The sequence below is a fragment of the Rhamphochromis sp. 'chilingali' genome (genome assembly GCF_963969265.1).
Source record: "Rhamphochromis sp. 'chilingali' genome assembly, chromosome: 14".
Lineage (NCBI taxonomy): Eukaryota > Metazoa > Chordata > Actinopteri > Cichliformes > Cichlidae > Rhamphochromis > Rhamphochromis sp. 'chilingali'.
Genome location: NC_137941.1, coordinates 15,805,987 through 15,827,695, shown reverse-complemented (window position 1 = coordinate 15,827,695; position 21,709 = coordinate 15,805,987). Strand labels below are relative to the sequence as shown.

Sequence of the window (21,709 nt, the reverse complement as noted above, 5' to 3'; positions counted from 1 at the left end):
AAATTATATAAATTGTGAAAAATATAAAAGAATAATAGGAAACATTATATATCCAAAATGGCCAGCTGTTGAATTCAATCAAACACATACATGGGCATGGATTTATTTGTCAGGGTAGAGGTCATGTTTGTTTTGGACTAAATAAAGCAACAGATTTCACCACCCAGCTGTTATTTTTTAAAAACCCAAAGTCAAATATATTCAGGGGAACAAGGCGGAAGCAGACTAATGGATTGAAAGTAACAGGTGATATGCTAAGGTTTCTGTGACGGTGAAGTCACCTGGGAGAGTGCTCCTCAGCTCCCCTATATAAACGCTGAGCAGATCAAGAGGGGACCATGAAACAGCTTAAGAAGCCAGAGAGAAGAAGAGAAAACTGCCATCCCTCTCTCAAACGCTCAGCAGAAAGAACCACAGGTGAGATGTTTTTGCAGCAATCTAAATGTAGAATATCTTGTTAAATTTTATTGAATGGATTTTTAACGTCACTTTTTCCATAAATTTCTTTTTGTATTTTTTCAGAGGCTCAAACAATGAATAGTGCTCATTCTTTAGCCGGACTCCTGCTCTTCATCATCATTCAAAGCAGCTGGCAGGTTCCTGACCAGGACACAGACCGACACTCTATGTAAGACCAACTTTCAGTCATTTTACACTGCCTCAGACATTAGTAGTAGTAGTAGTAGTATTACTATTAGTCTCATGTGCTGCATTAATGGAGCAGCTGTTGGCAAAATGAAAAAAATGATCCACAGTGTTGATAGCCCGTGTAATTTATAAAGTGTAATTTAAATCAAAATTTGATTAGCACACTTATTAATTAATAATAAATAATTATAAATTAATGTTTTTTGCTTGAATTTAATGCTAAACAATGTTATATTGTTATTATATACCTATATCTACTGATCTATTGATCTATCGATCTATTGATCTATCGTTCTATCAATCGGTTGATTGATTGATTGATTGATTGATTGATTGATTGATTGATTGATTGATTGATTGATTGATTGATTGATATAACTCCAGATTTCTGAGAAGTATGAAGTATATATGAATAGTCATGGACAGATGAGAAGAATGATGCAGAATAAAGAATAAAGAGTTAACTTGTAAGAAGCAGGGGACTCCAGGCTATTGCAATGGTGAGCGTACATTAGCTCTGTTCACTTTCATAATGCATCACTTTTTTAGGCTATTGACTGAAAACTCCATCCTCAACGAACCCATTGAGATCCAAAACATGAAGAGACATTCAGAGGGAACATTTTCCAACGACTACAGCAAATACCTGGAGACAAGAAGAGCACAAGACTTTGTCCAGTGGCTGAAGAACTCAAAGAGGAATGGGTGAGTGTCACAGTTTTTTGGGGTTTTTTGTTTTTTTAAAGACACAAATTTGTAAGTTTGTGCCTTTAAATTTGTAAAAGACAGTCTAAAGTCTAAATATAACTGCATTCATTCTGTTGATTGCTTCTCTTGTTTCCGTTTGTGATTTTAACCTAAATCAAAATGATTCCAAGTCATGTTCAATGTACCCATGTGGATTTGGTTTTTTTTGGTCTGTTGCACCACAGTTACATATGCAGCTATTGTGACTTCTTCACACAGGAGACGCCATGCAGACGGCACTTACACCAGCGATGTGAGTTCCTACCTGCAAGACCAGGCAGCCAAGGAGTTTGTGTCCTGGCTGAAGACTGGCCGAGGGAGAAGAGATTGAAGAGATCCAGCTTTTGCCATTTCCCAAATTAATGCAACTATTCTCACTGACTCTGTGCCATTATATGTTTTGCAGTCTGTACTAGACTTTTTTCTTGGTAAGATATTAAATGCCCTCACAAGAAGCCCGGTTGGCCTTAAATTGCTAAAGGAAATTTTAAAATGTGTCAGATATGTGTCAGATGTCTGATCAAGCGTTCATGACATGATTTATTCAGTTTTTTTTCCTTCATTTTTAAAATCACATTATTGGTTTAAACTTCAAGTTTATTAATTACATCTGTCAATAGTCTAATGCTTTTTTCTTATTATTCAGAAAAAAAATACATTTAGTTTTCAATAAAGAAATATGTACAATCCATGGCTTCCCTTTCTAAATACTTGAATCCAATGAGGTGGTTTAACAAGTCTTAGCATGAGGTCTAGAAGTCAGAGAATATATAAATATCATGCTTTAGACAAAAGATACACTCATTATTGGCCATCAAGAACAGAACAAAAGTTGTGTGGTCATTTGAATCAATATTCGCTGACTAGTGAATAAGTCATATATAAGCACGACATAACATTTTGGTCCAGTGATATAGTCACTGGCTTAAAAAAAATGTGATTTGATTGTTTGCACCACTGTCACCTTCCCTTAATCCTTGTGTTTATGGAGGTAGAAGAAAAATCAATGAACACGTTACTCCAGAGGGAGAAATAAGCTGTGGTATTTTTTACCAGGTAAAATGATGATATGTCACCTGTCAGCTGTTCCCTGGAGGAGGATTTTCAAGCAATGCGCAGACTGCACACCAAGGATGGTTATGCTAAATGAAAGAAAATCATGTCAATCACATAAGTACCTCGTTGGGAGAAATGACTGGGTCGACACTCTTGAGTTCCTCCTGGCACTGAGACAAAACAGTAATTTGCATGAGCCAGCAGCTTGACACGCTTTGGGATAGGCCACCTCTCTAAGCTGTCATCTGTAGCACATCAAACCATCTGTTGATTACAGTAATCCTCAGCCCATTCAAGTTTACTTGTGAGCCAAAATTTGTCAAGGTTAAAAACGGGCAAATGTTTTCAGCATCACTGACACTGGATATCTCTGCCCTATCCTTGATAACCTACACTGGTTTTTACGTTTTTATCTCTATGTAAAGCTCATTGTTAAGAGCGTTGTGTTAGCATACAATAAAATGCATTGTTTAACACTAATGATCAAATGTGTTATATAAGTAAAATTGCCAATGGCATTTCAAATGAAAGCATTATGTGCAGCAAACTAATATTATCTATCGCTCCTCTGACATCTTGTTAAATCAAGATATAGTATATATGTAAGTTTTGAGTGTGTGTATGTATGGATATACGAGTATGTTTGTGCCTGTATACATGTATAGTACACATCAATATATGTGTAAATGTGTTTATATTTTTATATATGTATGTAAACAGACATTTTATTTTATTCCATAATATTGCCTCACGTGTTAATAATATGCTTTATTAGTACACTATATCCTATAACCGAGGAAAAAGAGTTTTGACATTGAACTTTTTTGGTGATTTCCTTCCTCTGAAGAAGGCCACCCAAACACATGAGACATCAATGGAAAGCCCAGGATGCCCATCCATTCGCTTCCGCTTATCCTTTTCAGGGTCGCGGGGGGCGCTGGAGCCTATCCCAGCTGTCATAGGGCGAGAGGCAGGGTACACCCTGGACAGGTCGCCAGTCTGTCGCAGGGCCAACACATAGGGACAGACAACCATTCACACTCACATTCACTCGCACATTCACACCTAGTGGCAATTTGGATTATCCAATTAACCTATCCCCACAAGCTGCATGTCTTTGGACGGTGGGAGGAAGCCGGAGTACCCGGAGGGAACCACGCAAACACGGGGAGAACATGCAAAGTCCACACAGAAAGACCCCGGCCTGATGGTGGAATTGAACTCAGGACCTTCTTGCTGTGCGGCAACAGTGCTAACCACCGTGCCACCGTGCTGCCGCCCAGGATGCCCTGTATTTAATACATCAGGACTTACTAGGGTAGCTCAAATAAGTCAGAAGGCACAGACCAAATAAATCCATTACAAAGGACATAAATGAATAGACTGGTCCTCAGGAGGATATATAGGATATATATAACAATATTAGTCATCACAAGAATATATTAGCATATGCCCACAAATACAACAAGTACAACCCACTATATGCATGCATATATAAATCTGGGACATCTTTGCCCCTGGTATCTCCCAAGGAAGTTGGTCCTAGGTGAACAGCCAGACTAGGTGCAATTTACAAAACCTTTATGGAAAAGTCAACAAGAGACCAAGTTACCTCACCTAGATTGGGGAGAGGCTCAGCAAGCATCTTGTGGTTGAGTCTTAGCTCATGAGGCCTGACTAGGTTCAGCCAAAATGAGCTACATGCAATGTAAGACTTCCAGGGATTAGAAGAAAGAGTGAGCATATTTTTTCCATATTGGCTTCTCTTGATTGGCTCATTGTTAAATCCAGAATCAAATTTAAATTTAAAATCCTTATCATGACATACAAGGTCTTTAATGATCAAGTCCCATTTTATCTTAAAGACCTCATGGTACTAAATCACCCCAATAGAGCAGTTGGATCTCAGACTGCTGGTTTATTTGTGGTTGCTAGGGTATTTAAATTCTAGTGTATCTACCATAGTTGTAGGTAAATATAATTACATTCTAATTACAGATAAAATTTTATTCAAAAATTAAATTAAATAATTATTTAAATCTAGAAAAATGAAAACTCTAGTCACCGACCTTATTATAAAATGCTATGAATGTTCTCAAAATTTCAAATTCTAAAATTCACTCAAAGCTTTTGCAGTTATTCAGTGTTTAGTGCATCAAGTTTTGCTAAATCAAAAATGATAAACAGAGAAACAGAATTGTTGACTTCCTTAAAAATTTTCATTTGAGCGTAAGTTTGACTTTGACAAGATAAACAAGAATGCTTATAGAAATTTATTTAGTGTAGCACACTGACAAGTTATACATAAAACTATTATTTGATTTTAAAAATCGAGTAACCCTCAATTCTTCATTGAAATGCAACAGTAGATGGCTAGATGCCTTTAAAATTCATGATTCATAAGTTTATACAACCATTAAACACAGGATACTTTGAGTATAGTTTACATTTACAATAAAAACAATATGCACACACACACACACGTCTTTGTTAGACTACCATGTATTTTGTAGCAAACACAAAACAAATATAAAATAAATACCATAAAATAAATGACAATATAAATATAGCTAAATATTTTCTCATACAAATTATTACCATTTTGGTACAAAGAGCTATTGCTTTTGGTTCCACAGAATTAAAATCATTACGTAAAATTCAAAATGGTCCCATTCCAAAAACAGCAGAAATGTATGCTTCTGTGGTTTACATTCAATAAATCCAAACAGTATATAGGGTTAGATGTTAACAACAAGAGAAAATTAGATAGCAGGTTCTATTAGTTCATAATAACCGGGATACATCAGATAAAGCAGTTTTTTACTTACAGAGATCTGCAAAACTAAACTTGAAGGATTGATGATATGAAACACACAATGTAGATTTGTTTGAAAACACAGACGGAACAATGACAAAGACTCGTAATGCTGTCCACACTGACTTCCATCTTCTCCAGCTTTTATTTGTAGTTGTGGAGAAAAGCTGAGAGCGGTGTAACTATCAGAATCCAAAGAGAAAAGATATAAAAATGTGTAAAAGTAGTAAATATGTAAACATAACCATCTTTAAATCGACGGCTTACCTAAAGTGATTTTGTATATTCCTTTTCTCTGACTCATGGTGTTATTTATCCATCTGAATGTTAGTGATGTCATTCACCTATTTCCTTTCTGACTTTTGAATATGATAAAATAAAAGGTACTAGTCTCATGGAGCTACAAGAACAAAATAAATAAATAAAAACACTGTACCTAACCAACATCAGCTGTCTTTGGCGATGACAGTTTTGCCCACAGTGTGCTCATATTACAATCATGTAAGGCTCAAAAAATTTCTAACTTGATGGTCTTTTTGCAAAAAAGCCCCGAGGTGCCCCAGATCCATATACATTTTTTTGTTTGTTTTTCTGTCACAAAATAATCAGCTGTCATTCACAACATCTGGCGCCCTCTATCATCCACAACAGGCCATGATATTGTGTTAACCTTGGACAAAATTAATGAAAAATACAAGTATGCAAAGTAAAGGAACTTCAAAGGATTGTGGCTATTTAGCTCTTAGAGGTATTTATGGCTCAGGACGTGGAGTGGGCCGACTTTTAATCAGAGGTTCATGGTGAGATCCCTGGATCCTCCAGTCTGCATGGAAGAGTTACTAAAACCTGAGTTGTCCCTAATCCATTCATCAGTTTGGCTGTGTGTGAGAATAAATGTGTGTGTGATTGGGTGAATGAGGCTTGCAATAAAAAGCACTAAGAGTGCTCAATTAGAGTAGACAAATGTTATTTAAGAACCAGCCCATTTACCCTTAAGAAAAACACTTAACATGAAACTTCATCAGAAATGCTTCAATTTGCTAGAATGAAATAAAAAAGTGATGAAAAAAGGCCATGTGGTAAAAAGAGAGATGGATAAAGTGATGACCCATCATGCCTAGTGTACACGACAAAAGCCTGTGGGTCATTGTTATGATCTGGTCTAGGTGAGGTCAGCTAATTATCTGGGCATATTCTAAGATGACACTGCCAGGATTCATCAACCAGAGTGAAAGGGTGTTTCAGGGAGCTTAAGACATCATTTTCACACATGGACCGGCCACCACAGAGTCCAGACCTTAACACCATTGAGAATCATTTGGGATTTGCCAGAGGAGACTTTACGCAGCGGTCTGACTTCCATCATCAATATGAGATCTTGGCGAGAAATTAATGCAACTCTGGACAGAAATAAATGTTGTAAAATTGCATGAGCTTATCGAAACAATGCCAGAGTGAAAGGCAGTCCAATAAAATATTAGAGTGAGAATTTTTTTTTGTTAGATTTTTTTAAGCCTGAGAACATATTTTGCAAAATTACTGTATTAAATCTTAAAATCCTGAAACATACATTATTCTATTTTTGAATTTGGAATAAAAATTCGCAATAAAAAGTATTGCCATCACTGTCACTATAAAGGGTGGGTGGGATCATAGCATTAAGTCTAAACTTCATCCTGTTCCTTTTGAGCATCTAAACTGTGCCATGTATAGAAATATTCTTCTACGTGTAATTGCATGAAAACTGTCGTGAGTGCCAACATCTATGTGGCATATACAATGTAACGTATCATGGCATCATGCTAAAATAATAATTGTAGCATATATATATATATATATATATATATATATATATATATATATATATATATATATATATATATATATATATATATATATATATATATATATATATATATATGTGTGTGTGTGTGTGTGTGTGCGTGCATCCACACACACACACACACACATATATATATATATATATATATATATATATATATATATATATATATATATATATATATATATATATATATATATATATATATATATATATATATATATATATATATATATATATATATATATATATATAAACTAGTTCCTGCACTGGATTTACAAGTATGAAAATGTTGCAAATATGCAATGCAAATATTCTTACCATATTGTTTTCTTTTTGAAGTATCTCAACCACTGGCATTCCAAGTATTTCCAAAAGAACCTTTGGACATTTCATCTGTGATGTTGATGATGGGTATTCCTCTAAAAAATACAACACACAAATTGACTTATATAGTCCATATGAATATCAACATTTACAAAAGCATTTAAATGCTGCCCCTAAAACTTACTTATACCCTTCTAATGGCACTTGCTCTACTCCGTCATCTTCTGCCAATATACTCTGCTCCTCGTCCTCCTGAAGGTTTAATAAATGAAAGCAACTCATTTTAAAGCCATGTAAATAGTAACAAAATATTAGTACATTGCCATTTGTTTAGGAAGGACGGGAAAAAACACCTCTTCAGCATCCTCTAGTTTCTTCTTCTTGCTTTCTGGCATGAGGTCATCCAACCAGCTTAGCTCTCTCTTGGTGAAGATACAGTCCATCAGTTTCCTGATAAACACCAAAGCCAACACCTACAGAAGTGACACAGAAGAACAAACAGATGACTCAAGGAACCATTTTAATAACGAAGGACACTGTGCTGAGGAGCTAGATCTATTTATTTTAATATGAAGCAAAGTATGTAAGAAACTTAACATATACAGCATTTTTTATGTATGATCTGATATCCTTGTATTGGTCTTCCTACGTCATTATAACAGTGTTGGTCCAGAATCAACAATGAAACTGACCAGTCCCTGTCTGGGCTTTTAATAGCATTAGCCAAGAGGTTAGCCAATGCTATTGAAAGCTATTACAAGCAAACTGACATGAGTGACTTAAATTTGCTGTATATTTATCATATTGGATAAATTAATAAAGAAAACACTTGGAACACTTGTTCCAGGAGAGAGGTTTATATAAACAAACGCATTTTTTTCTTCCTCAATTTTTCAACACTGTAACTGAAAACCAGTTTCATGATGATGGTGCAGGAACAACACCAACACAGGGATATCAGATACATCATCACAGATCATTTTCGACCATGTGCATCAATGCTTTCACACGCTCTTTTTCCCTTCTGGTTTTCCTAAAGGTTGTAGCCCCAACCAATATATTTGAGTGTGAGGAAAATGCGCTGTTTACTGACCATCATAGGAAACACAATAGCAGCCCTGGATGTCTTGATGGTCCACAGAAGAACCAAACAGCTGAGCTGGATGATGGTGAAGAGGTGCACCTTCCTCAGGGGTACATGTCGTAGGTAGATGAAATCGGGCTGGTGCTTGGCTGGCATACCGAACAATCTGAGACGGTCATAAAACTGCAAAGGAAAGGTAATTATTCTTATTTACTATACTTATTTACTTCTTGATTAAAAATAGTCCAAATGTGAGCATTATTACTATAAAATCACAACACATGGAGGGTTAAGATTAATCACTCTCTGTCTACAATGCAATCTCATGATTTCGGTTTTAAAGTTAGACATTTTAGGTATGATTGAGTCTCACCCCAGAGGCCATAGACAGCTGTTTTAATCCTGATTAAACATACAATTTCCCCCTTTCCCACAAAGGAGCTTTAAGGTTATATAAATCTTCTTGAGAGCTTCTGAGAGCATCAGCTGTTTATAAAGCCTATACTTAGAAAATCAGAGTAAGGTTTAGATGTGCAGTATAAGTTTATAATGAACAACCTATAGATATAACACTGCTTTATTTTTTTTTTAGGTCAAACAGCTAAGCTTTTATAAACCAAAAATAAATTGCCTTTTAAGCGTCAAAAGCCAAGCAGACTAGACTCCTGACAAGCTTGTGCAGAAAGTCTAACACTAAGGCAAGTGAAAAGTTTCTCTGTGAATGTGTAGCAACAATAAGTCAGACCACTGAAAAGAAGTTTAAAAAGGCAACTGTTAAAAATAGTGAAAATAAGCACTATTTTAGTGAGCTCCCATCATTTTAAGATGGGAACACGCTAGAGACCAATTAGCTCTTCTTATCTGGGCAGCCAGACAATATGGAGGCGATCCCCTATGATGGCTAAGCAAGAATGTAAAGCCTACACAGATTATCCTATAGGAAAAATAACACATGTTATTTTCTCACATGCATAATTTCAGCAAATAAATTACATATTACTGTGAAATTCCAACAACTTTTACCTGAATGCCTCTGAGAGAAGATGCTCCCATATACAGGAATACTCCATACAACACAGGCATGGGTATGAACTGAAAATCAACAATAGAGAAATATATTTCATACAGTTCCTGAGGGATACTTGGAAAAATTAAGTGTAAACACAAAAACCTGTGTATGTTTCAAATGCTTTAAGGCGTTGAAAATAGCGATATAAAACAGTAAGCATCTTTGTAACTCAAGTCACATTTAATAATACTGTGATCATAACTGCAGAATGAGTTCAAACGAGCGTCTCACCTTGAGCACTGATGTCATGAAGACCGAGCACCCCATAAGAGCAAAGATCATGAGCCCGGTAAAGCGCTGCTCTCTGATACCAAGGAACTTGGGCTGCTCCCCGGGAGCTGAGCACTCGGATTCAAGTTTCAGGCTGTTGACGTGGGTGATGGAGAGGACGGTGGCTGCTACAAACCATGGCAACCCCATCAAAGAGCAAACACCTAGCATAACCCCAACCATGAACAGATCTAGATGATATCCACAGCCTTTCTAGAGAGGGGAGATACCGGTTAATAAAGTTAAAGTTGAGCTGTTTTGATGCAGTTCAGCAAGATATTATGCAACTCATTTGCAGTCTGTAGGAAAGCAGGAAAGTACCTTGAGTTTGTGTTCCTTTCTGTTGATTATGACAGCCGTGATCTGCTGGTCCATGAAGATAAGGATGGTACAAAGCATAGCTGGCACCACCGTTATGACTGCTGTCCACCAGGGGTTAGGCCCCAATGGGGTGATGAACCAACCTCTATCATCTCTTGTTGGCTAATGAGAAAATATTGCGTTTGGTTAGGTGATTACATTAAAATAGCATGTCAAGAGTAATTTTAAAGGAATTCTCATAGCAAGTGATGGGGAGTCATAATCTCCATTCTCTGTCCTCGTGTATTTAAATTGTGTATTCACTGTGTATTGGGATGTGCATTCCCCCATCCCTTAAAGTCACCATAGATGGGTATCTTCTTCTGGCCAGTAAGGGCAGCAACATATGCAAACCCAGTTCTGAAAAAGTTGGGATGTAGTGTAAAATGTAAATAAAAAGAGAACAGAATAATTTTCAAATCTCATAAACCCACATTTCATTCACAATAGAAGATTAAAAACATATCTAGTGTTTAAACTAAGCAAATATTAGGTCATTCTGAACTTGAGACATGACCATGTTTATCAGTGTGTAGGATCCCCTCTTCTTTTAACATCAGTAAACATCTGGGAACTGAGGAGACCAGCTGCTGAACTTTATGGTAAATGACTGTTCCCCCATTCTAGTCTGATGTAGAGCTAGGTCAGACTAGATCAGTCCTGGGTCTTCTTTGTCATGTTTTTGCTTCATTATTTGTTTGTTTCATTTGTTTACATGCTCCGAATGTTTTCATATGGTGAAGGGTCTGGATTGCAAACAGGCCAGTTCAGCACCCAGACTCATCTACTGTGAAGCAATGCTGTTGTAATACCCGCAGTATGCACTTTAGCACTGTTTTGCTGAGATATGTCCTCCCTGAAAAAGATGTCCTCTAGATAGGAACATATGTTGCTACAAAACCTGTATACACTTTTCACCACTGATGGTGCTTTTCCACAGGTGGAAGCTGCCAGTTCCATAGGTGCCAATGTTCCCCTGTACCAGTATCAGAAATGCAGGCTTTTGGAAATGAGCACTGATAATAAGCTGGATGGTCCCTCTCCTCTTTAGTCTGTAGGATGCAAGGTCCATGTTTTCCTAAGACAATAATGATTTTCAGCCTTGACATGATTTTTCAAGATTCCTGGAGTCTTTTCATGGTGTTATACTGTAGATGTTGACATTTTAAGTTGGGAAACATGTTGGAGAATGGTGAACTCTGCCTGACTACATTGCTTTTTTTTTCTTTGTTTTTCAAGTCGTTTTGCTTTAGTACCGCTTGAACCCTTTTGTCACCCCCGCTGCAACTTTTTTTGAGATGTGCTTCCTACTTTACACATCGATGTGTTTCTTTTCTCTATTTTTAATTAAATAAGGGGCTTACGAGATTTTCAAATAGTTTTATTCTGTGTCCAAACGTTTTCAGAACAGGGGTTGTGTGTGTGGGTATGTGTGTGCTGTTTTGAGATAGACTTGTGTATATTTAATCTTTCATTTTGAAGGTTGAACTGAACAATTTATTGTATGCTCTGGCTCACCTTAAACACACTGGGAACTTTCAGTTTTGGAGATGGGACCCCTAAGGCATAGTCAACCAAGACCATGGTTAGGATAGTGATGAAAACAGCAAAGTCACTGATAACGGACCTGACCTAAATAAAACAAACCAAAAAAATAGAGGGGTGTTTGTTAAAAAATAAAAATAAAAACTTAAAACAATCCATAAATGTATGGGTTTCATTAATACTAATTAATAGAAACCAATCAATTGAGTCACTACTGCCTTTTAATCATGCTATACTTAAGTATGACCACTAGAGTGTGCCACTGCATTGTGCAACAAAAGTAAAGACATGCTAAGTTAGTGACAACTAGTACCTTTCTCTTGATGATTCAGTCATAATCTTGACACACTATCACAATTGATAACAGACTGTGGACAGTACCTTGGTGGGAAAGTAGTTACTGAACTTGAACTCCTTGAGGAAAGCTGACATGAAGACCGTGGAAAAGAAGAGAATGACACACCAGAAGAGAACGTCAGGAACGTAGGGTCCTTGAGGTCCACAGGCACTGCCCACAAACTCCCCACGATTTTCAATACAGCCCTGCAGAGAACAAGGCACAACTATTCGTTACAGGGTTTATGAACTCCCATGTCTACAAAAAACTTTCAAAATGTGCTTTTACAGTGATTTGCAGTGCAGTTTGAGTAATCCAATATAATCCAACACACATGCCCTTAATCTGCTCTATCTCTCCTATCTGGAAAAGGATGTCACTTTAAGGTGGAAAAACTAAATAAATGCTTTTCAAACTTGTCCCCATGTAAATCAGTATTTAAATATGTCTTATATGCATATAAAACTACCATAACTAACAGATTTGTTCATGCTTTGCTTTTTGGTTTTGTTTTGTTTTTTAATACTTTTTAGTGGTTCAGTAATACCTTGACCTCCAGTGCTTCCCAATAGATTTCTGAAGCAGTGATGTTGTTCATCTCCCAGTACTTCAGGGTGCCATTGGTGGGGTCAGAAGGCTCAACGCATGAACATCTGTGGTAGCACATGAGCATCTGGGTAAGTTAATAATCCGTCATCATGGATTTACTGTATGGCTAAGAAATGGTCTTCAAAATTATTCCTGCATTACTCTAAACAGCCCATGCTATGAGAATTAATGTCCACTTACGAGTACAAGGTGAGTTTGTCCAGGTTGTTGTTCTTATTAAAGGGATAGTGTTTCCCCAGGTGGACGAGTTTCTCCAAGGCCTCGTAGATGAAAATGATGCAGATGAGTGAGGCAAAGGCTTCCTCTGTAAAACGTGTGATGTAGCAAACGAGGGAACTGGCATCTGTGGCCACCAGCAGAATACAGAGGAAAGCTGTCCACAGGCCGATACAGGTCCTCAGTGACAGATAGGACAAGCCATACTCCCTATGTTGAGATTAACAAGAACAGTTGTCTTTGAAATATTGCGAATTAGAGGAAAATCAATATTAAAATAAAACTGCATGCTTTTTGTCCATGAGATCAATTCATGGCCAATACATTCATTTTCAAGTCAGACAATGTAACAAAACAAAATTCGACATTTGTCAAGGAAAAAAAACATACTTGCAGAATTTGAACAATATCTTTTCAAAAACAAGCACAGGCCCCGTGCTCCCCAGAATGGTAAGGGGCTGCCCGGCAAACAGGGAATAGGCAATTCCAGTCAGTGAGGCTCCAAACAGTGACTCAATTGCACTCTGGGGGATGGGAAAGGACAAAGAAATTACTAATGGATATATATGCTGAAAAGGGATTCATGATGTTGAACTACAAGTATTGTCTAGTGAAACTCTACTACAGTGTGAAGCTAGTCTTTGCAGAACAGCGTGAACATTTATAGGAAGGTGATTTACTATGCGTCCTTCTGTTGCCTCGCCCAGAAGTCCTCCAAAGGTGATGACAGGGGACATGCAGGCACAGTAGAGGAATAAGAAAGAGGCGACACACTGTAAGCTACAAGCATCAGTGTAGTCAGACAGGTAGTGAGGGGCCTTGCGTTTGATGTCTAAAATGAGACCGCCAAACCACCTGGGAAGATAAATAAATGAATAAATATTAGCGTCAGCATTCTGAGCTTTTCATTTTGACAGTTTTATTAATTTAAATGAGCTAGTTTTTTTCCCCTAACTTGTTTTCCTTTCGCTGCCTTCCCAGTGCTCAGCTATTGGCTTAGTGTAATAGTTCCCCGTGACAGATAAAGTCTCTCTGCAAAAACTGAGATCTGGAGATAGAATGTTTCTATGGAAACCACTTTATCACTGCAACTGCAGACCAAGTTTCCCCAGGAATAGCCGATTAGCATCACAGTCTACATTTTGTAGAAGCACAGCTGATTCAACCTCAAACTCCTTTTATGTGTACAACACATGAGGAGAAAACACACCAAATAAAGTAGTGTGAATCATTAGACGCTTAGTAGAATTATCCTAAATTATCTCCAGCACATTTATGCTTAATAAGGTGGCTTAGTGAACATCTTAACTTCCTGGTGATCACGGTTCCCTTTGAGAAAAAAAAACAAAAAAAACTTCCTGGGTGACTCACAGGGGCGTAATTTCCAGGGGGGGTTGGGGGGTTATGACCCCCCCTGGAAATAATCAGACCCAACCAATATAACCCCCCCCAATAAAATTATGAATAATCTTGCATAAATAGGCTGTTGATTTTCTTTACTCATTTCAGGTATTACCAGCAAAATGGTTGCATGTTTAATCATCTGGAAATTTATCCATATCTATTTATTTATTTAGACAGAGATCTTGACCCCCCCAATGTTCAGCACAAAGTGACTCACTTCCCAGTACGCTGCAGTTCTGGGCTGCCATGAGCATCGTGCTCTTCTTCTTCTTCCCCCTCAACTAATCCATTTGGTGAAATGTTACTTTTCTTTCTTTTCTCCTGTTTAACAAACAAGGCACAAATGATGCATAGCATTAGTTTAAGCAGGTCAAAAGTCAAGCTCAGCCGCAATCCCAGCACACAATCAGCTCATGCCTTACGTGATACTCTTCTATACATTCAAATGATAAATCTCATGTATGGCGCACTATCTAAGCTGCTTTAACCTGCTCACAGTGGCTGTGCATCTGCAAACCCTTCTTGTTCTGTCTGGCTTAATCAATGTCATATCTGTCATCACTGATGCTTGCTCTCTATCTGTGCTGGCATCTTGCAGCTGTTCTTCCTGGATGGATGGGGATGTCCCAGCACAGAGCCATAATGCCAAATGGATCATTCAGTCAAAAATAATTTGACTTCAGTTTCTCCAACCTAAAATCCCATAGTTTTCTAATGGCACTAGGATAGGCCTGGTGTCAAATTTTAGACTAAAAAAGAGACCCATCACATGGTGACTGTTTCAGAAAATCTAAAAACTATAAGCAACTATGAAAAAACAACAATATTGTCTTTATATTTAGAAACTCTAAGCAAGTGTAAAATTGGTTTTCTTGGAGTTTTTAACAGAGCTTGAATATGTTTTCCAGCCCTGGAATTTCTATGTGAATTTCTCCTGTAATTAAGAACTTAGGATAGAAAATATAGGCAAATTTTTTGATCCAGTCTGTATAATTCGAGAGCCTGTAACTTATAAAACAATTATTGAATGAAGGCTCAGTTTTGCATGGATTCTTGGAATGATCTGCATAGAAAGTATTGTCAGTGGAAATAATAATCTTGTTCTCACTACAGAGGCGCAGTTTTATCAAATATTAAAGAGTTCCTGAATTTGACTGAATTTAAAAAATCAGCAACTGATTAATAAAATTCCTACTGACCTGAGAAGGTACATTTTTTGGTGGCTCTATCCGTATAGACGGGTCCCATTCCCCAGGAGGCAGGACTGTCACTTGATCAAGGAATTCATCGATACCAGCAATTATATCATTTCGATCTTTAGCTTTATAGGCAACATCATGGAAAACCTGCAAGCAGAGACATATGTTTATATGCACTATATCAGTGTGGTGTAGTGTATATGCAACACTCTCTGAACAACAGCCATCACTTTTTATATCTGTTAAAAGAGGATTTACACTTAGGGACGGTTTACAGCAGCTTCACCTTTGGATTACCTGACAGGTGCTGCACAAACTAAATTTAACTGACTCATTTACGCTTATTCCAAACAGTGTGTTTGTAATTAAGTTCAGACTTTCTCTTTTCCACAGTTATGGTGGATGACAGCATAAGATCCAGACAGAAAAGGAGAGCACAGGGGCTGAGTAATCACCAAGAGCATGTCATTAAAGCTCTGAGCTGTACTTCACGCTGAGAAATGTTCCATCACTTTTGAAATTTGGTGAGTTCTGCTGGGCTGTGAATTTATGCAAAGTGCCTGCAGAAAGTCTGAGTATGACATCTGACTGACATTTACACCAATCTACCCACTTCTTCAAAACAGTAATGAATAAATACTCCCTTCAGAATGACAACTTGGTAATATTTCTCCCTTAGTGAATTCTTACCTCATCTGTCATCAGTGTTGCAATAGATCTCCCAATCTCATGATACTGAGGCCCTCTACCCAAGGGACCCAGGAGAATGAATAGAAACCTAGAGGCAAAATCACATCATTTTAATTTGATTTGTCAAATCAAATGTGGCTGACTTCTTTCTGTGATCTTGACCTAGTTTAGGCACATCATACTGTAGTGACCTTGTGGCAATCGGGACTTCAGCCAGTCCGTTGAGCAGAACCGCCGGTGAAAGGCGGACAAACGCCACCACTGGCTTGTTCAGGAATTCCAGCTCGCCAACTAACACATTGCAGGCCTCCGCTCCCGGTGGGATCTTCTTCATGAAATGAATGTCTATCTGAAAAAGGCCACAAAGAACAGTGCTTAATAATATCCTTCATGGTTAGCATAACATCCAAACAGGTCTCACAATAAGAATGGTTTAAAATAGTGGCACCACATTTTACACCTTACCTTCACAATAAGCCCCAAATGTAAGATATTAAATGACATTCAGACTAAATGCATTGAAATTGCCCAGGATTTATGTGTCAGAGGACATAACAGTCAAATTAGTTGCAGGTGAGTGAATGAAATATAACAAAACAGTGTTAAAAAAACAAATATTACTTTGATTTGTTGCATAATAACTCATAAGGCTAGGTTATTTTTCATTTCCAAGCAAATAAGATGCCTAATAGCATATAAAACCTGCTCCTGATGATAAAAATAATCCTCTTTCAGTCACTTTATCCTTTGTTGTTGGTAGTTTGTATTTTTAGTTAGTTAGTTTTTTTTAGTTTTTCTGTATTACTGGGCAGTTGCTAGTGCCAACACAAATAATATTCACAACATACACAGTAATGCATGTGCTGCAACCATTCAGATACCAAACAAATTCCTATTTCTATATGTGTTGACTTTCAAAAATAGTGCAATATTGAGAATTTTTAGAAGTTTTATACTAGAGAAATAATTATTCTTTGTATTTAAAGTAAATTATAACCTGCAGTTGGAAAACATATGTGTATTATTTTATAAGAAAAATTCTACTGTGAATGATTTTTGTTTGTTTATCTCAACCATTATAAAAGCACAGTGCATTTTATAACTGTCCCAGTGTTCCTGGCAAAGCACATGAAGCAGTTAATTCACTGACCTAGACAACAGGCTAAACTCATAAACATTATGCAAATGGTTTCAGTGAGGATTTTATTTCGATCATTGGTGTGTGTGGTTGTGGTTATTATCTGTGGTGACAGTCTTTTTTTATATACTTAACAGGGTTATAATCCTAATCCCTTACTAGATGACCTTTCCATTAAAATGCCAACAATGACACACAATAAAGTAATAGTCTGCTCAGAGTCTGGTATGACACAGTCTTTTTCTCATATCTGATAGTGTTATGTATATGCTTACAGTATATTCACACTGGATTTCCAAGAAGTATCTTTTTATTGTTATTTTTATTGTCATTGTTATTTGCAATTACTATTTCAAGCATTAAATACATTTATGATGCAAACATTTTACTGGCACACTAATGCGTGTTTTTATTCTTTATATGTTGAGTAGTCTACATATGAAAATGTATAATATTTTGAAGAATTGGCATTTTTTTATATAAATGTATTGTATATAGCATACATAGAGCAATATATATACCTTCTAGGCTTTTGCACATATACTACACACACTATGTCTGCACCTGTATAAATTGTGTACCATACCTTGCTGAAGTCCACAGAGCTGTTATCTCTACTGATATCCCCTTTTCCATCTTGAACTGCTAACTGAGACTGGGAGGCGGTCAGCTGACCTGAACAGTCCAGACCAGATATTTAATTAGCTCAAAATACACATGAATTAATTTTATCTATAAGTGTCATAGATTTGGGGGTTTTTTTGTTTTTTGTTTTGTTTTGTTTTGTTTTTTGGGGGGGGGGGAATAAAAGCAGAAACTAACAATTTGCATTCTCTTCATTAGGTACACCTTGCTAGTACTAGACAGGATCCCATCCATCCATCCATTCGCGTCCACTTATCCTTTTCAGGGTCGCTGGAGCCTATCCCAGCTGTTATAGGGCGAGAGGCGGGGTACACCCTGGACAGGTCACCAGTCTGTCGCAGGGCCAACACACAGAGACAGACAACCATTCGCACTCACATTCACTCGCACATTCACACCTAGTGGCAATTTGGATTGACCAATTAACCTATCCCCACTAAGTGCATGTCTTTGGACAGTGGGAGGAAGCCGGAGTACCCGGAGAGAACCACGCAAACACGGGGAGAACATGCAAACTCCACACAGAAAGACCCTGGCATGATGGTGGAATTAAACTCAGGACCTTCTTGCTGTGCGGCAACAGTGCTAACCACCGTGCCACCGTGCTTAGACAGGATCCCATTTTGCCTTAAATACTACAGTATCGTGGCATAGTTTCAACAAATTGCTGGTAATATTATGCCAAGATTTTGGTTGATATTGATATGATATCGTCACACAGTTACTGTTGTCCATCCATGATGAGATTCTCCTGTTCCACCACATTCAAAAAGGTTCTCTGTTGGATTGTGATTAGTGACTGTGGAGGTCATTTGAGTACAATAAACTCTGTGTCATCTTCAAGAACCCAATTTAAGTTTATTTTAGCTTGGTGACATAGTGACCAACCGTCACCATGTCATAAAGACAATGGACACAGTCAGTAACAATACTCAGGTAGTCTGTGGCATTTAACAATGACCAGATACCAGAGGGCATAAAGTCAAAACCAGAAAATATCCTCCACACCATTACACCACCAACAGCAGCGATTTTTGAACCACTGATAAAAAGCAGGATGGAGCTATGCTTTCATATTGTTAATGTCAAATTCTCCCTCTGCCATCTGTATGTCGCAGCAGAGGTCAAAGTCCTCATAGCAGACCATTTTCCAGTCTTCTATTGTCTAATTTTGGTGAGTATGTGTAAATTCTGGCCCTGCTTTCCTGTTTTTAGATAACAGGAGTGGCACTCGATGTGGTTTTCTGCTGCTGCAGTTTATCTGCTTCAAGGGCTGACATATTTTTTGTATTCAGACATGCTCTTCTGCATACCTGGTTGTAACAAGTGATCATTTGACTTACTGTTGCCTTCAGAGCAACTCAGAGCAGCTCAACAAGAAGACAGGATATGGATATTTTCTCTCTTTCACACTCTGTAAAGGCGTTAGATATTTGTGTGGGAAAATCCCAGTACATCAGCAGTTTCAGAAACACTCAGACCAGCCCATCTGGTATCAATCTTATTATTGTCACATTCAAAGTCACTTAAATTGTCTTTCTCTCTCATTCTGATGCTTGTTTTGAACTTCAACATGTCAATCATGTCTGTTGCTGCCACATGTTAACGAAAAACTGAACAGCTAATGATGGCGACCATCTGAGTTTATACTTTAACTGAAAACATAAAATCTGAACAAAACTTAGTAAATGATGAAGTATTTGAATGCAAATATTAATTATTCAATAAATTGTTAAAAGCTGAATTACTTCTGTTTTATTGTTCAGTTGGATATCTATTAATGAACTGCTTTGTAACTAGTTTCATTACGCTCCGTGGTCACCTACACTTAGTAGCTGATTAATTTCATTAAATAAAGGCAAATGAGGATGATCACACAGAGATAAGTACAACTTTCTGGAGCAATTATTGATTTAAAAAATGAATTTCAGCAGTGTTGCTGTCTAAAAAAATCCATGCTCATCAACGTGATCACTGCCAAGCTGCCTGACAGGTTTGGCCTAATTTCTGTATTCATTAAACAGCAGGGTCAAAAATTAACACTAATTATAGTGTCTAATACACTCACAATACATGACGTGGCGCTTATCTCAGATTGTTGCTTTAAAACGGCCTGTTAAAATAAAACAACACTGAGAACACCCTCAAATGAGAAAATCTTTGAACAAACAGTTTGGTTTGTTCTGTAACTAATTTAGTGATCTGGGATTCTGGCAAACCTTAAGCTTATAAAATGTAGCTGGCAAAGATAGTGGAAAATAGAGCTTCCAGTTACTAAATTCAGCCCAAAATTCAATCAAATAGTTTTTGCACCATGAAGACCAATATTAACATTTTTTATACAGCCTATTAAACATTTTCTTTTCAATCTTCTCTTTAACTTAACTGTTTCTGTCTACCAAAATTATCTATTTTGAGTTGCCAGTCATGAGAGTTGCCAACATAAATCACAAGAAGCCTCTCTGCAATGTGTTTTTTGAGTAAAAGCTAGTAAAGGGGCAAGGGCATAGTGTATAAACCAGCACCTGTTCACTTGAGTGGGGCTGTGGCAGGTGGGTGGGCAGATTGTGGACAGAAGACGAATGAGCAAAAGATGGAAATATGCACAAGTTAAGACCATATGTATTAAAGACACATACACATATTGCGCATTCACAAATTATACACACTAGAACACTTCCAACAGTTGGTATAAGGCAACATGTTGTGACCACTTTAACTAAAGAGTGATTCTTTCTTTTTAGAATATTATTTTATAGGAGACAGACGCTTAGGTTTTCTCACCATTTTTATCCAGATGAAGCTCAGATGTTTTCCGGCCAATGTCAGCGATGGAGCGTACAAGTGGCAGGCGATTAGCCAGCTTCTTCTGGTTCTGGTGATGGTGCTGCTTCAGTAGTGTTTCACGCACTTTCTTTCTGAGCTCATCTCCCAGTGGTGAGTACAACTCCTGGTGGTCTAAGACCATGTCTAAGATAGACAAACGCAAGCTGATGCATTCAGTTTCTTGCACTTAAATCTTGAGCAAATGATTAATAAACCCATATTTATACATTGAAAATAGTTACAAATTTTCCCAAAAAGTAAAATTTCTTGAAAACAGAATTCAAGTCATTACCTGCAATCTCTTCAATGGTACTTGCCCTCATATCGAGCAGCACGGTGCTGTTGATAATGCAGCAGCGCAGCTCAAACAAACTGTGAAGAGACAGCGTTGCTACGTAGGGCTTGCTCCATCGTTCCCCTCCATCCTCAACATCCTCCTCAAACTTCAGCCACCTGCAACAGGAATTTGAGTTCCTGTCAGGAGAGGCCAACAGACCACAAACTGGCAGGCAATCTGTTCTAGCTGCAGTAACAACACTTATTCATTCTAGGTCCCTCTCTGCTCACATATAAGTCATATATTTCTCTCTAAAATGTACTTTTTTAGTCTCCTTCTTTACTGCTTTTCTTTAGTGTATATCTCTTTAAATAACATGTCAGATTTACCATGTCAACAGAGATCCATAATCTTTGATACATACAAGAAAAGACATCTTAACATCAACAACCATTGCAGACATAAATGAATTTAAAAATGCGCCACAATTGCAGCTATGAATTGCAGTTACTTAATTTAGTGAACACAAAAACATCAGTGTAAGTGGATATTTTTAATCAGAGCTTTCAGCGAGGACCTTGTAGATAATGTGTCCATGTTGACA

General features: G+C 37.4%; 2 protein-coding genes across 2 annotated transcripts in view; one reads left to right on the top strand and one right to left on the bottom strand.

The window, feature by feature from the left end:
- Positions 1-338: 338 nt before the first annotated feature.
- On the top strand, positions 339-2,076 carry gcgb (glucagon b; the record flags this gene model as incomplete). The annotated part of the gene is made up of 4 exons (XM_080902477.1): positions 339-417; positions 523-628; positions 1,198-1,353; positions 1,615-2,076. 4 exons carry the CDS (start codon positions 339-341, stop codon positions 1,724-1,726), a joined length of 453 nt encoding a protein of 150 aa, XP_080758603.1. The 3' UTR covers positions 1,727-2,076.
- A 2,804-nt stretch (positions 2,077-4,880) lies between these two features.
- slc4a10b (solute carrier family 4 member 10b) overlaps positions 4,881-21,709 on the bottom strand; it is a 30,134-nt gene continuing 13,305 nt past the window's right edge. Inside the window, exons 6-26 of the mRNA XM_080902467.1 lie at positions 21,121-21,281; positions 20,787-20,972; positions 17,944-18,032; positions 16,411-16,568; positions 16,220-16,307; positions 15,530-15,676; positions 14,548-14,651; positions 13,607-13,781; positions 13,317-13,450; positions 12,891-13,136; positions 12,649-12,754; positions 12,146-12,307; positions 11,738-11,851; positions 10,181-10,342; positions 9,821-10,072; positions 9,544-9,612; positions 8,530-8,703; positions 7,790-7,909; positions 7,621-7,688; positions 7,431-7,531; positions 4,881-5,448 (exon numbers count right to left, since the gene is read on the bottom strand). Of these exons, the coding sequence (XP_080758593.1) occupies positions 7,456-7,531; positions 7,621-7,688; positions 7,790-7,909; positions 8,530-8,703; positions 9,544-9,612; positions 9,821-10,072; positions 10,181-10,342; positions 11,738-11,851; positions 12,146-12,307; positions 12,649-12,754; positions 12,891-13,136; positions 13,317-13,450; positions 13,607-13,781; positions 14,548-14,651; positions 15,530-15,676; positions 16,220-16,307; positions 16,411-16,568; positions 17,944-18,032; positions 20,787-20,972; positions 21,121-21,281 (2,791 nt within the window). The 3' untranslated portion in view covers positions 4,881-5,448; positions 7,431-7,455. The remainder of the gene's footprint in view (positions 5,449-7,430; positions 7,532-7,620; positions 7,689-7,789; positions 7,910-8,529; positions 8,704-9,543; positions 9,613-9,820; positions 10,073-10,180; positions 10,343-11,737; positions 11,852-12,145; positions 12,308-12,648; positions 12,755-12,890; positions 13,137-13,316; positions 13,451-13,606; positions 13,782-14,547; positions 14,652-15,529; positions 15,677-16,219; positions 16,308-16,410; positions 16,569-17,943; positions 18,033-20,786; positions 20,973-21,120; positions 21,282-21,709) is intronic.